Raw genomic sequence first — 14536 nt, forward strand, 5'->3', positions numbered from 1 at the left:
ACACTAGAAGCCCCAAAACCTGTTCCAGCATGAAGCCACAAAATGCACAATGCCATCTGCATGAAGATCTACTTAAGTTAAAAGATCTTCTGCTATAGAGCTCCTGAACACCTTTGGGGATAAATTGAAACATCAGAACCTGATTTTACAAGACACTCTTGTCTCTGAAATCTCTAGAACATCTGGTGGAACTTCTTGTCAGAAGAACAGAGTTTATTCTAACAACAAATGGAGAGTGAACGTGGAAAATGTTCTACATCATAGAGAAAAGAGGAACGAGGCAAAATTCTCTTTGATTAGTTTAATGTGTTACACAAACGCAATATCATATTATTAGTAAAACAGAAAAAAAGCAGAGGTAATGCATTTAAATTGAGCTTATGTAATAAAATCTTAAGGTGTGGAGTGAAACAAGATCATAAAAAGCACGTTGAGTCTTAGTGTGTGAACGTGGTGCGTGAAATGCATGCGAAACGAGGAGGTTCGAGGTCCCGCGTCAGACCAGCGACGTGGTGCTCTCCGGGTTGACCCTGAGCGAGCGCGAGCTCTTCCTCAGGTCCTGAAGCTGCTTGGCCGGCTTGCCGACCGCGTCCTCGAACCTGCGCTCCACCACGGGCAGCACGGTCTCGTGGAGAAAGGCGGCGTTCTGCGCGATGAAAGCCTTCTTCTCAGAGTCCTGCTCGCAGCGCAGGCTGTAGTCCACGTGCTGCACGGCCACCAGGATGATCTCGCGGAGGCTTTCAAGGAACACCATGTGCAGTTCGGGGAAGTAAAGTTTAAGCCCTTCCTCGAGAAAGGCCATCATCTGTTTGGTGAAGGCCACTACGGTATAGCTGAGGTTCACCCAGCAGTCGTCGCCCGTGTACTGGTTGAAGGTGGTGACGCCGCAGGCGCGCATCTCGTCCTTCAGCTTGCCGAGCGACTCCGGGGTCATCAGGTTCATCCGGCGCCACATCTCCTCCGAGTTGCGGTGCTTCGTGGCCTCGATGATGACGTCTTTTTGGCTCTGCAGGGCCGCCTTAATGTCCTTGACCAGCAGCGAGTGCAGGATGAAAGTCAGGTCCAGGCCGATGTCGCTCAGCTGCCTGCAGTGCTCTCCGGCCAGCTTGACACACTCGGCGGCCGTCGACAAGCTCTCCTTGCTGTCAAACACCTGCTTGCTGAAGGTGTCGGCGAACATCCTCATGGCTGAGCGAGACCACACGACAAAGGCCGAGTAGCAGCCCGTGTCGCCTGCGAAGTCGGTCTCGAACTCCCGGGCCGTCTCGAGCAAACCGGTGAAGAAGACATTGCAGAGCTTCTGGATGTACAGCAGGGTAGCACCTTCAATGCGCAGCTGACGGATGGCCGTGTGAACTGCAGCAGCACGGTTCTTCAGGAACAGATCGCAGGCTTTGGTAGACTGGCCCAGACGGATGAGCTGCGAGACGGCGCGCCTCGTCGCCTTGGGTCCACCACGAAGCGACCGGTCCGGCGACAACTCAAACACCAAGACCTCAGTCAGCTGTCGCACTCGTTCCTCGACTTTCCCTCTAAGCTCCTTGACCCTCGGTGTGACCGGCTGATCCTTCAGGTACTCGTTCAACTTCTGCAAAAGATCCACAGCACCCTCAAAATCTCTCTGCGCGATACAAACATCCAGGTCCTCAGGAAGTTCCTGGATCCACTCCGGACTCAAGTCCACCATCTCCTCGGGTTCCAACGATTCCTCTTTTTCAAACGGGTTGGTGGAGACCTCAGGTCGGACTGGCGACTTGGGCACCTCTTCTTCTTTCTTGTTCAGGTCTTTGGCTTTGGTTTTCTTAGTCTCGTCCAGAATCTCCAGCCACTCTTTCTTAATCTTGCTGTTCTCCGCTTGGAAAATGCGACTGTCCGGGTACATCAGGATCTTGAACATGTCCTTCATGGGAGGGTTGTCCTTGACGTTCACGACAGCGAAGCTCTCCAGGTCATACAGGGCGCTGTATTTGTACTTGATGCTCCCGCGTCGGTTAGGGAGCCAGGTCGCGACTAACAGGCAGTCGTTCATCAGGAAGGCGTGAACCTTCTGGATCTGAGCCATGTTGTCCACGTCGTACTCGAACAGGTCACCGTTGTAGACCAGATAACGGCCAGGGGTCTCCAGGATGTTCTTGCAGCCTTCCACTTTCTCCAGGAGGGTGGTTAAGGTTCTCTGCTTGACCTCCTCAGTCTCTTTAGGAAAAGCTGTGAGCATTTCTTTGGCCGCTTCGTCCTTGTCGGTGGACAGCAACGCCTGAGTGATGCTCTCCATAATGCTTTTCTGCTCGGTCAAGATGTGACTTAGCTGGTACATCTCGCTCTCCAGGTACGAGATCTCCTTCGCTGTCTCAATGAACTGCCTGTAGTTCTTGTACACGTTCTTCTTCAGGTTCTGGGCGGTTTCATCTGCCAGAGTTTGGATCTTCTGCCGGTGCTCCTGCAAGTCCCTGTCTCCATCAGACTGCTGTGAGAGCTGCTTCACGTAGTTCTGCGGCTCGAAGTTCGCCGACTCGAGCTGTTTGCGCAGCCTGTTTCCTGTGTCCGCCATGTTGCCGTCAAACTGACAAACAGATCGCTTCAACACCCGGAAGCGAGCGCGTCGCTTTCTGATTACGTCACATTACACGGACGAAACAGAGAGCGCTGTAGGAGGAAGAAAATTTGTTGGACAACTATAAAGCATCACGGAAACATTAAAAAAACAACCTAAATTATATTTATTTATCATTTTCCAGGCATGGCAGCGCTTATATGTAATTTATGTACACGTTTATAAAGGTTTAAACACTATATATTTCATTATGTTGATTATTTTCCAATTCAAAGCTCTTTTACATATCGTTATCAACATTATCACACTACCGCATAATCACGAATTAGAACTCCTTCCAAACAGGATGTAAAATATGTAACAAAAATACAAATAAAAATATATATAGCTATATAGATAGATGGATAGATATCTGTACTTTTTAATTTTTTTCCTCTCTACGAGTGTTTTTTCCGTGAAACCCATAGTTGGCCAACGGGCTGTGTTTCAAAAAGCGCCCTAGTTCTTTTATAGTGTCACTCGTTGTGATTCTGTGGGAAGCGTGAAACCCTAGAGAGTAGGGAACGAGTGCGTTTGGAATACGACCGGAAGGCGCCGGAGGATTAGCAGGTTGTCAGGGACGGTTTGTTATTGTATTGTGTGTATTGGAGGCAAGATGGCGGATGAGGATTTTCTCTTAGCTCTCAGGCTGCAGGAGCAGTGGGACAGCGAGATCTCAGCTCCAGGGTGGAGCGAGTTCCATCCCGTGAGCAAAAAGCGCAGGGTGGATTCCTCCGGCCGGGATGCGGGTCTGTACTCCCGGCCTGTCGAGCCCGAAAGGCCGCTGTCCATCGTGGACAAATCGTGGGAGATGCTGGACCCTAATCCAGATGTTCGAGCGATGTTCCTGCAGTTCAACACCATGTTCTTCTGGGGCAAACTCAGCGGCGTGGAGGTCAAATGGAGCCCCAGGATGACCCTGTGAGTTCTGGATCGAGATCCAAATGAAGAATTTCCCTCAAAAGCATAATCGGTTCTTCTATACTTCCATCTTTTTTTAAAAACCGACCAGAGATCTTCTTCGAATCCCAGACGGATCTTTTTGGCGCTGGGTGTATGTTCTGAGGTCGTTCTCCTGCTGCAGGATAGATCAGATGCCTCCATGCTGGCGGAGTACGTATATGAACTTGTAGGAAACCACCACCATGCTTCACTCTTGGTCTTCTGAACATTTTAGTAAGGCTTTCTGCTCACAATCCCTCCGTTTCTAAACACCGTCCTCCACAACCTAAAAAAAACAGAATTCCTCACACAGTTTTAAGCTCCGGTTTGGTTTGGTTGGTTAAAAACCCATAAACCTGATTCTGATCCATGAAGGTTTTAAGAATTGTCCATCATGCAGGTGGTGAAGCATGGTGGTGGTTCCTGCAAGTTAAGGATTGAGAGATTCCTCTCCATCAGTTAGAATTCTACAGCAGGAGAACGTCCTCAAACCTACAGTCAAGGTTATTGAGATCTATCTCACTATCTTCAGAACAAGAAGTCCTGGAAGTAATGGTTTTTGCCCCCAAAAAGCTCAGATCTCAGCGCCATCCAGGCTGTCTGGGAATACTGAAGGATTTGAAAAGCTCTCTGGTCGGTTCCTCAAGAAACTGGATGCAGGTTTAGAAGAATCTGTTGCAGCATTTTCTGAACATCACCAGTGATTCTTCTTCCCGTGTGATCCAGATGTGCCGGCGTGTGTTCGTACGAAGGCAGAGGAGGCCTGTGTTCAATCCGTCTGAGCGAACCTCTTCTCAAACTCCGGCCACGCAAAGACCTAGTGGAGGTGAGTCTGGTCGCAAGCGGGCGCTAACTTTCCAGAAACTTTCTGTGGGAACTTTGTCTGGGGAATTTGGGAAATATTCCATGTTGGAAACTTACCAGGAGTTTGTGGGACTTATTTGATAGTAGGTTTACAAAGAAGCAGAAAATATCAAAGTATATTTCCAGAAATTTTCTGGGAACTTTGGAAATATTCCAAATTGAAAACTTACCAGGAATTGATGGGAATTTACAGGTATTTATGGGAGCGATTTTGAAATTTTGGGAAATTTATATAAACTCGTATGCAAATACAGTCGTAAGATGAAATTCATGCAAATTGAAACAGATTTTGTTTTATTATTTAAATTATTATTATTTTCGATGGGAACGGAAATTTTCGATGGGAACTTCGTCTGGAGAATTTGGGAAATATTCCAAGTTGGAAACTCACCAGGAATTTATGGGAATTAATTATAAATTTGGGCAAATATTGACTTAGATTGAAGTTTTAAACATAGATTTACATAACATTTATGTACGATTCCCATTAATTCCCATGGAAAGTTTCCGCTATCGAAAATTCCCAGAATTTTGCAACCCCAAAGGCGAGTCCCTGAAGCGTATCCGTTACGATGATCTTCACGCCTCGGTTTCCTCAGACGCTCCTCCACGAGATGATCCACGCCCTGCTTTTCGTCACGCAGAACAACCGAGACCGAGACGGACACGGGCCGGAGTTCTGCAAACACATGAACCGGATCAACCAAGACAGCGGGACGAACATCTCGGTAATTTTTATCCGGGAACAATTTCCAAAAATGTGACCTGAAATGTGACCTGATGTTTTTAATTGAATGTAATTATAACATCTGCTCAGATTTATCACTCCTTCCACGACGAGGTGGACGTGTACCGGCAGCACTGGTGGCGCTGCGACGGCCCGTGCCAGAGCCGCAAGCCATACTTCGGCTATGTGAAGCGGGCGATGAACCGGGCGCCGTCGGCCAGAGACCCATGGTGGGAGGAGCACCGAAGAACGTGCGGAGGAACGTACACCAAGATCAAAGAGCCAGAGAATTACGGGAAAAAGGGGAAGAGTGAGGAGGAGAAGAAGGAGAAGAACACCTCGAGGAAGCACGGGGACAAACTGAAAGCAAGCAGCAAAGGTTATAAGCCCGTTTTTACAAGACACGAGATTTATCTTTTTATGAGACGTTTTCTTCTGAGATTTTGCTCTTTTTTTTTGTCTTGTAGGTTCTCAGGACATCAGGAACATCATCCCATTCAGCGGTAGAGGTGTTGTTCTTGGTGGGAGCACACAGAAACTGGCTTTCCAAAGCCCCACCCACTCACCCAAACCCCTCCAGGAACCAGATCGGACTTCACCAAATCAGACTCTACCAGATCGGACTTCACCCCCCCAAGTTTCCACCCCCACTGCTCTTCCAAAAAGGTCGGTCAGCAACCACGAAGCCTTCGTGAACATTAACGGCTCTCCTGTGAGAGTCACGAAAACCAACAAAAGCCTGGTAAGACCCAAACAGAGCACAGTGCAGGATCTGTTCCGAAAAGGAAACCTGAAATCTCCAAAAGAAACGATTCCAACCGAACCTAAAGTCAAAACCAGTCCAAGGTCCTCGAGGACCTCTGGTTCTGCAGGGTCACCAATTTCCAAGTACTTCAGCAGCGCCAAGAGTGTTGGATCCGGATTTAACCCAGAAAACGGCCTTCCGGGTTCTTCGGGTCTCTTTAAAACCTGTAAAAGTTCCGCAACCGGAATCTTCAAATCCGACTCTTCATCTGGGAGCAAATCCGAACCCGGTGTTCCAAAGCCCTACTTTGGAGGAACCGGAACTTCCAGTGCAAGTTCTCCCAGCTTTTTTGTTAAAGGTGCTCCAAGATCAAGTTTAGGAACCAAAACCCACGCTTCTTCCAGCATTCCAGGCTCCCATCCTAGACTCTTGGGAAGTCCGGAGAAGAGAAAATCTGGGTCTGTGATTCCGGATTCAACCTCCAGACCAGGAAAAAGAGGGCGGGAAGATGAGAATTCTGCGCACATGTTCGATTTCTTTCAAAGACTCAGCTCCCCGGCGTCATCCTCCTTGCCCAGGGAGGAGAAAGAGACGGGAACCGAGGCTGAAGCGCCACCAGGAGGGGGTAGTACCCTTCTCGGCTCTAGTGGCCTCACTGTGATCTGCCCCGTGTGCCAGGGCAAAGTGCTGGAGTCCCAAATTAACCAGCATTTAGACTCCTGTTTAATGTGACCATGAGTGTGTGTGTGTGTGTGTGAGAGATACACAATTTTTTGTTTCCAAAAAAAAAATCCTGATTTTGATATCAACAAGAGGCGGGGCTTAAACTGGCAATTGCTATCACAACATAACGAGAGCAATCAAGCTCCGTGTTTACCGTACTCAGGACCACCCAGTTTCAGGTACAAGAGCAGGATTGTTTTCTGAGGACATTGCAGTACATAATTCGACATTTTTTCCGGCTTTTTGATCCTTTTGTCAAACTAACGAACCAGAACACAAGAAAGAATTTTCGTCTCTCCCACGTCATAGGTAGCATTTCCACCACTTCAGAGTCTCGGATTCCTCTCCACCTGCCGTATTCCATACTCGGGGTGCTCCGGATATTTCTGTATCGCCGTTAATCACGTCTTCCAGTGAATCGTGGCAGAAAACGTCTTGCGGTCGTTGCGATGTTCTCAGGGTGATGATGGGTGGGTTTGTTTTAAAATGAACGGTCAGTTTTATTGTCCGGACACGATGCTGATGCTGCTAAACGTTTTTTCATTTATTTTTAATAACTATTATATACTATTAATTCCATTTTCAAAGATTTTTAAGATTTTATACATTTGTCTCAGGTTCGTGTTTGAATAAATAATCCTTAATCTGCAATTTTCTCTCTTTTACTGTTGACTTATGGGGTCAATTGTATGATTTATGAGTTGATGTAAAGTTTGATGTAAAACATGCTGAATAATGAAAAAAGATTCTTAAATACTAAATAAGTGGACATATTAACTTTTTAATTCATGCTAGCATCCAGAGACGTTCGATACAACTGTTTGTCTCTGATTTTGTGTTTGGTGAGGAGCCATATCTGTTTGTGAGTTATTTCGAAAGACATTACAGTGGGAGAAAAAATGATTTGATCCCCTGCTGATTTGTAAAATTTACCCGCTTTGACAAAGAAATGAAGAGTTTTTTTAAAGAATTATAGATCATGTATTATATATAAATTAATTTGTATTTGATCGAGTGAAATAAGTATTGTATCCCCTATCAACCAGCAAGAATCCAAACTCCCACACACCCAAATTGTTCCTGTCCCTTCAAATTCTAAGCCATTGTCTTAGAAATGATGTTAAATTCTGACATTTCAGGTGTTAGATTTACCTCAGATTCTCCTTTGTTAGAAATTTACCTCAGATTCTACCTTGTTACAGATTTATCTCAGATTCTACCTTGTTACAGATTTACCTCAGATTCTACCTTGTTACAGATTTACCTCAGATTCTACCTTGTTACAGATTCACCTCAGATTCTACCTTGTTACAGATTCACCTCAGATTCTACCTTGTTACAGATTTATCACAGATTCTACCTTGTTACAGATTTATCTCAGATTCTACCTTGTTACAGATTCACCTCAGATTCTACCTTGTTACAGATTTACCTCAGATTCTACCTTGTTACAGATTCACCTCAGATTCTACCTTGTTACAGATTTATCACAGATTCTACCTTGTTACAGATTTATCTCAGATTCTACCTTGTTACAGATTCACCTCAGATTCTACCTTGTTACAGATTCACCTCAGATTCTACCTTGTTACAGATTTATCACAGATTCTACCTTGTTACAGATTTATCACAGATTCTACCTTGTTACAGATTTATCTCAGATTCTACCTTGTTACAGATTTACCTCAGATTCTACCTTGTTACAGATTCACCTCAGATTCTACCTTGTTACAGATTTATCACAGATTCTACCTTGTTACAGATTTATCTCAGATTCTACCTTGTTACAGATTCACCTCAGATTCTACCTTGTTACAGATTCACCTCAGATTCTACCTTGTTACAGATTTATCTCAGATTCTGCCTTGTTACAGATTTACCTCAGATTCTACCTTGTTACAGATTTACCTCAGATTCTACCTTGTTACAGATTCACCTCAGATTCTACCTTGTTACAGATTCACCTCAGATTCTACCTTGTTACAGATTCACCTCAGATTCTACCTTGTCACAGATTTATCACAGATTCTACCTTGTTACAGATTGATTACATATTCCGCCTCATTATCTCAAGTTACTTATATGTCGTATTCATAGTTCCTAAATTTTGAGTCCTGTTGTGAAGACATTGACGAAATGAAAGACATTGTCTTGTGGGGTTATGGGACCATTGGCCTTTTCCGCATCTCTATTTGGGGCTTCAGGGCCTCATTTCCTGTCCCTGACTTCCTGTTTTCTGTGTTTGGAAGATTTGTGTTTCGGAAAACACGCTTCTGGAAATGAGCATGTAGCTTAGACTCTATTCAGCTCGACTCTTTGTCTTTTCTCTCTGTGTGTGTGTGTGTGTGTGTGTGTGTGTGTGTGTGTCATTGTGATGGCCACATGGCTCCGGAGTCGTTGCTTTGTTTCATCTCTTGTGTCGCTTCAATGCTGGCCATCTGCTCCCTCCCACTGCCCCGACCTCGAACTTTGTAGAGAGTATAAAAATAACAGCCCTAACAGCTGAACTTCATTCCTGCTAGCAGACAAATATCCTACAGCATTACATGATCCTGAACATCTATCGTAATATCTGAGTAAAAGATTGGTGCTTTTTATCCAATTCCCCATTTAGTCTCCATTTACTGTTATATAAACCTCCACTCTTCTGGGAAGATGTTGTGGAGATTTGTTTTCTCATGGAGGTAAGGTGAAAAGGCCTGGAGTGCCGTTCTAATTAATACCATTGGTGTTCTATAGGGTTGGAGATCTAAAGCATGGGATCGTCCACATCTTCCAACCCATGGACACCATTTCTTCATGGATTCATGTCAGAATCTCAAATTCTGACTAGAACGCCACTTGTTTAAACGCTCATTACCTCAAGATTTTACTTATTTAAAAATCTAAACATTATCACAGGTTGTATGTTCTAGTTCAATCTATCGTAAATTTGAAATAAAAAAAAAATAAAAAAAACAGGTACTTGTATTTTAATTACTTGGACATGTTTTTCATCTCATTTTACATGACATTCGGAATTATATCAGATTCTGACTTATCTCAAAAACTCCATACCAATTCTCATTTATCTCAGAATTATCTTGTCATGCAGTATGCAATTAACAGTTATCTCAAATTTGACAAAGTTACCAAGTACTTTGACGTATTATCTCAGATTATTGTCTCAAGTTGGATGTCAAATTTTGAATTATTTCGTTAGAAACAAAAATTATATTTTAATTTTTGGAAATTATCTGAAATTCTGACTCAACAACAAATCAGAAAAATACCAGTGATATTTTATATATGAAAAAATATAATATAATGCATTATTCTTTTTTGTTGAATTTGTATTAAACTATATAAATGCTAAATTAATAGTTCTGTCAAAACGTTCTTATGAATATTCATTCAATATACATAGCTTGCAAATACGTCAGCAATTAACCACGCCCAGTTAAGGAAACCGGAAGTGGCATGTCCGGATTGCAGAGATTTCGCAGCTCGGTGGAAGAAGTAAGAGGGAAAGAAGAAAGCAGGGGTTTTTTTTAATTGGAATTTCCTCCACTTTGGATCTTTGGCAAGTCATAAAAAGAAAATCTAAATATATTTCGCTCTGATTTTCGATAAAAATGGACGGAAAGAGCGCGGTGTGAGTGCGGGCTTGTTGTTTTTTGTGTGTGTCCCGTCAACAGTTTGGTTTTGTCGTAAAAAGCTGTCGTGGGTATGCGCGTGATCGTGTCTGATTGTTGATTATTGAGGATTATTGATTATTGATACTTTCATCATGAACGGAAAATCGGCGAACGGTGCAGCGAGCGGAGCCCCGGCCTGCATTGAGGGTCTGCCGCCGCTGCCGAAGAGCCTGAGCGGCCTACTGAACTCGAGCGGCGGATCGTGGAGGGAGATCGAGAGGATGCACGCCAAGAAGGCCATGATCCAGGACGATCTGCGGAGAGGAGCAGCTCCGGTGGACCGGGCCCTCGTGTCCAAACCGGCCAACCTGGACGCGGCCCTAGCTCTGCTCCGGAAAGAGATGGTGAGGGACTCAAGGCACAGAGGAGCCTCCTGCTCTCATGGTCTCCATATTTTCCTTTCACCTTTCACTTCCCCAGAACTATAAACCATATGTCCATCAAGGAGAAAAGATCAAATGTTGACATCATGTTCTTAATACTTTGTCCTGCTACTATCTCACATTTCGAGCTTCAGTCTGAAAAGCTTCTCCTGATCTCCAAACAATATCTCAAACATCAGATTCAGACTCATCTTAAAACAGTTAGGTGTGTTATCTCAAGTTTGACATCTGAAAGTTCTAAATACATTGACAGTCATAAAGCTACACCCGTCTTATCTCGTTCAAAACGTTCATGAATATTCATTCGATATACATAGCTTGCAAATATGTCAGCCATTAGCCACGCCCAGTCAAGGAAACCGGAAGTGGCGTGTCCGGACTTTCTTCTTCTGACTCATTATCTCAGGTTTGACGTCAGAAAGTTTGAAATACGTTGACCGAGTGTCTCAAACGCTACACCCGTATTATCTCAAAAACGTATTATCTTGAATTCCGATCCAACATGTTAGGTTCTGTCTCATTATCTCAAGTTTGACATCCGAAAGTTCGATATACGTTGACCGAGTGTCTCAAAAGCCACACCCGTCTTATCTCGAAAACTTATCTCGTTAAAAACGCTTATGAATATTCATTCGATATACATAGCTTGCAAACACATCAGCCATTGGCCACGCCCAGTCAAGGAAACCGGAAGTGGCGTGTCTGGACTTTCTTCTTCTGACTCATTATCTCAAGTTTGACATCAGAAAGTTAGAAATGCTTTGCTATCTCCTACCCAGTGTCTCAAAAGCTACACCTCAAATTCTGTCTTATCTCTTAAACGTATTATCTCAAATTCTGATCTGTCAACGTATTCTATCAAGATTCTAATTTCCAAACCTACATCTAGATTCTGATTTATCTCAAGTTAGGTGCTTTATCTCGAATTCTGACGTATCTCATGTTTGACATCTGAAAGTGCTTAAAACTTCTCTAATTGGTAATGAATACAGATCTCAGATTTCAACTTTAAACTCAAAAGCTACATGCCAAATTGTGACTTATCTCAAAAAGGTTTATATTATCTCAAATTGTTACTTATCTCAAATTATCCAAGGATTATAGTCTTGTCTCAAAATCTGAAAATTACGATATGACACACCACAAGGACGAAAGCTTTTGGACAACGGAACATCTCATTCCACATTTACTCTTATAGTAACCTTCACTCTCCTGAGACAGACGTTCTTCTAGACTTTGGGGATGTGCTTGTGGAGATTTGTGGTCAGATATTGATGGAAGTGAGGTGATGAGGCCTGGGGTGGTGTTCCAATTCATCCCAAAGGGGTTTTATAGAGTTGGAGTGCTATGGCAGGAGATCTTCCAAAAAAAAAAAAAAAACATGGAAAGCAGATGTTTATGGAGCTGGTTTTGTGCACAGGGTTTGCACTGTGGGTATAGTGTTTCTGTAAAAATTCTTTCCAGACAAGCGTTTTCTGTATCAAAATGATCCTCCTCGTCTATGTCCAGGTGGGGTTGCGGCAGCAGGACATGTCCCTTCTGTGCCAGCTCTGGTCCCTGCACGAGTCCATCCAGGAGTACAAGGGCAGCTGTCAGGAGGCGGGGCCAGGGGGCGACGCCATGGACAACGGCTTCTTCGACGAGGACGACGAATTCTACACGGACTCCGGCGTGACACCCACCGAGACGCCGGACGAGAGTGAGGCGCCCCTGGCGCGCAACGGGACCTCCGAGGACACTTGGCTGCATGAGTCATCGTTCCGCATTGCGATTTGAGGACTGGGAAAAAAATATAGAGGGGCGGATCCTCGACGCTGCTTTTTTTTTTTTTTTTTTTTTTTCTTCTCGATTGCCAGCAGATTTTTTTTTTTTTCATAGAAATGTAAACCACATTTATTTATTACTTATTATATAATACAGTATATAGCGGTTTTCTGGACACTTAAAAATTTTATAGGACTTTATATATATGAGGGGGTGGAGCTTATCGCTAGTATTTACACGTATGCAAAAAATTGCGTATCAAAGCTCTTGTGTCGCGGGCGGACTTCCGAGCCGGATCCTAAATGCTGAAAAGACGAAAACACCAACTACGGTCATGTCCTATCCCGACATGGAACACGGCTCTTTCGAGGACTCGGATTCGGAATTCCGGGGACTGGGAATATTTTCCCCAGGAGAGGACTGTACACGATCGTATTTTACGTAGCTAACCGAGCTTATGCATATTAATCCAGGTGCTAGGAAGACATGCCTTAATCACGTCACGTGTATCAGTTACATACGAGCTACTCTACGATATCGATCGGAGGCGAACACGAAAACAAAACCAAAGAACGCCACGTTTGGGAAAAGGCGGAGCTGGGCGTTAAACACGATCTAAACAGAAACCGTAAACGGATCGAAATTCTCAGAAGTATGGCGGATTTTTCCGGAATTCGTACGAGCTTTCGTGAAGTAACATCTGAAGCGTAAAAAAGAAAGACTGGAGATTTCGGCTGTTTCTTCATCAACCTGGCTTTGCTCCCGCCTCTTCTGCATACCGATTGGCTGCCAGGTGTGACCCATTAACTAATCAGAACGCTCCTGATCCATTCTGTTGCTGTATCGCCCAGCTCTTATCCACATAAAGCGTCGTTTACGTTTCATCGTTCCAGTGTATATTCAGTCTTGTGTGCTGAGAAAAAAAGGTTTTTTTTTTTATTTTTTTATTATTTTAAATTTTTTTTTTTTTTTTAGTTAAAAGGACCTGAGGAAACTTTTTTAAATTATGGAGGTCGTAAAAAATTTAGATTTCTACAGACATGTCTCTGAGGTCGTATCAGATAAAAACATAAAAAAAATATGACAAGGTGAAAAAGGAGAAACATTTCTTCTCTAGTGTATCGCAAAAAAAATCCCTTTTTTAATTTTTGTTATTATTATTATTTAGTGGAACTCCTCTGTAGAGGCTTAAATCAATCAATTTATTAAATAAAGATATAAATGAAAGGGAAGGGAAGAAGCTAGCTTAATAATGTATTATTATTATTATTATTATTATTATTATTATTATTTAAAAAGAAATAATTCTCCCTGTTTGTGTTTGGATTATATGCATTTAAAAAGGTTAAAAAATAAATATATATAATTAATGTATTTTAATTTTAATATATATTTTAGAAAGTTTTTTTTTTTTTGTCAGGTATCTGGTTTTGAGTTAGAAAAAAATATTTAAAAATAAAACTGTCAAGAGAAATTAAAAAGAAAGGAAAAGAAGATATTTTTTTTCAAATAATTCAGATTTATAAAAAAAAAATAGAATCTTTTTTCCCCCCGAATGAAGACATTTTTGTCAGATTTTTTTCCTTTTTTCTTTTTTTGTTACACAATTGAGATTTGGTATGAGGCATTTTGTCAGTTTCAGCTGTTATTTTGGTTCAGGTTTTATCCTCGAGCCCCAGGTCACGAAGGCGAATAGTACGATCCTGAATGATGAAAAAAAAAAATTTAAATATCGAACCGCCCAAAACGGTGAAAAACAGAAAATCAATATTGTGTATGTTTAATATCATGACTATCAATATATCAATATCAGCACACGACTGACGAAGCGTCCTAAAAAACGATTTCGTTATCACCCACATATCCTGTTTTAGTGTCTCATTGTACACGTATCATGTATTAATCACGTCCCTCTGTACGGTAACGTGACGTAGCACTTGGGTCAGTCGGAGCGGATCACGCCGTGCCTTTTCCCCGCCTGCTCTCAATCCCGGTTTTTGTCTTCTGTGCTCTGTCACGAATTGCAACTCGTCACGTATTTCCTCACGTCTGAGATTCACAATTGTATTAAACTATTGACATACCCTGAATATGACATTCAAACCCCCCATATACCTGGCT

The 14536-nt window shown here is 43.0% G+C and overlaps 3 protein-coding genes across 3 annotated transcripts; 2 read left to right on the top strand and 1 right to left on the bottom strand.

Moving 5' to 3' along the window:
- Positions 1–286: 286 nt before the first annotated feature.
- Positions 287–2630, bottom strand: exoc8 (exocyst complex component 8). Its single transcript, XM_046873653.1, has one exon. The coding sequence runs from the start codon at positions 2546–2548 to the stop codon at positions 497–499; it is 2052 nt and encodes a 683-aa protein (XP_046729609.1). The 5' UTR covers positions 2549–2630; the 3' UTR covers positions 287–496.
- A 462-nt stretch (positions 2631–3092) lies between these two features.
- On the top strand, positions 3093–7242 carry sprtn (SprT-like N-terminal domain). The gene is made up of 5 exons (XM_046873662.1): positions 3093–3511; positions 4259–4358; positions 4996–5124; positions 5214–5502; positions 5591–7242. Exons 1-5 carry the CDS (start codon positions 3207–3209, stop codon positions 6598–6600), a joined length of 1833 nt encoding a protein of 610 aa, XP_046729618.1. The 5' UTR covers positions 3093–3206; the 3' UTR covers positions 6601–7242.
- A 2789-nt stretch (positions 7243–10031) lies between these two features.
- On the top strand, positions 10032–13857 carry fam89a (family with sequence similarity 89 member A). Its single transcript, XM_046873798.1, has 2 exons — positions 10032–10612; positions 12161–13857. The coding sequence occupies exons 1-2, from the start codon at positions 10361–10363 to the stop codon at positions 12425–12427; spliced, it is 519 nt and encodes a 172-aa protein (XP_046729754.1). The 5' UTR covers positions 10032–10360; the 3' UTR covers positions 12428–13857.
- The last annotated feature ends 679 nt before the right edge of the window (positions 13858–14536 follow it).

The sequence above is a fragment of the Silurus meridionalis genome, chromosome 18 (assembly GCF_014805685.1).
Source record: "Silurus meridionalis isolate SWU-2019-XX chromosome 18, ASM1480568v1, whole genome shotgun sequence".
Taxonomy (NCBI): Eukaryota; Metazoa; Chordata; class Actinopteri; order Siluriformes; family Siluridae; genus Silurus; species Silurus meridionalis.

Excerpts from the sequence above, each read along its gene's own strand:
- exoc8 (XM_046873653.1), bottom strand. The coding sequence starts at position 2,548 with ATGGCGGACACAGGAAACAGGCTGCGCAAACAGCTCGAGTCGGCGAAC.
- sprtn (XM_046873662.1), top strand. The coding sequence starts at position 3,207 with ATGGCGGATGAGGATTTTCTCTTAGCTCTCAGGCTGCAGGAGCAGTGG. Across the intron at positions 5,125-5,213 it reads ACAGCGGGACGAACATCTCG|ATTTATCACTCCTTCCACGA; the intron begins GTAATTTTTATC and ends ACATCTGCTCAG. Across the intron at positions 5,503-5,590 it reads ACTGAAAGCAAGCAGCAAAG|GTTCTCAGGACATCAGGAAC; the intron begins GTTATAAGCCCG and ends TTTGTCTTGTAG.
- fam89a (XM_046873798.1), top strand. The coding sequence starts at position 10,361 with ATGAACGGAAAATCGGCGAACGGTGCAGCGAGCGGAGCCCCGGCCTGC. Across the intron at positions 10,613-12,160 it reads CTCTGCTCCGGAAAGAGATG|GTGGGGTTGCGGCAGCAGGA; the intron begins GTGAGGGACTCA and ends GTCTATGTCCAG.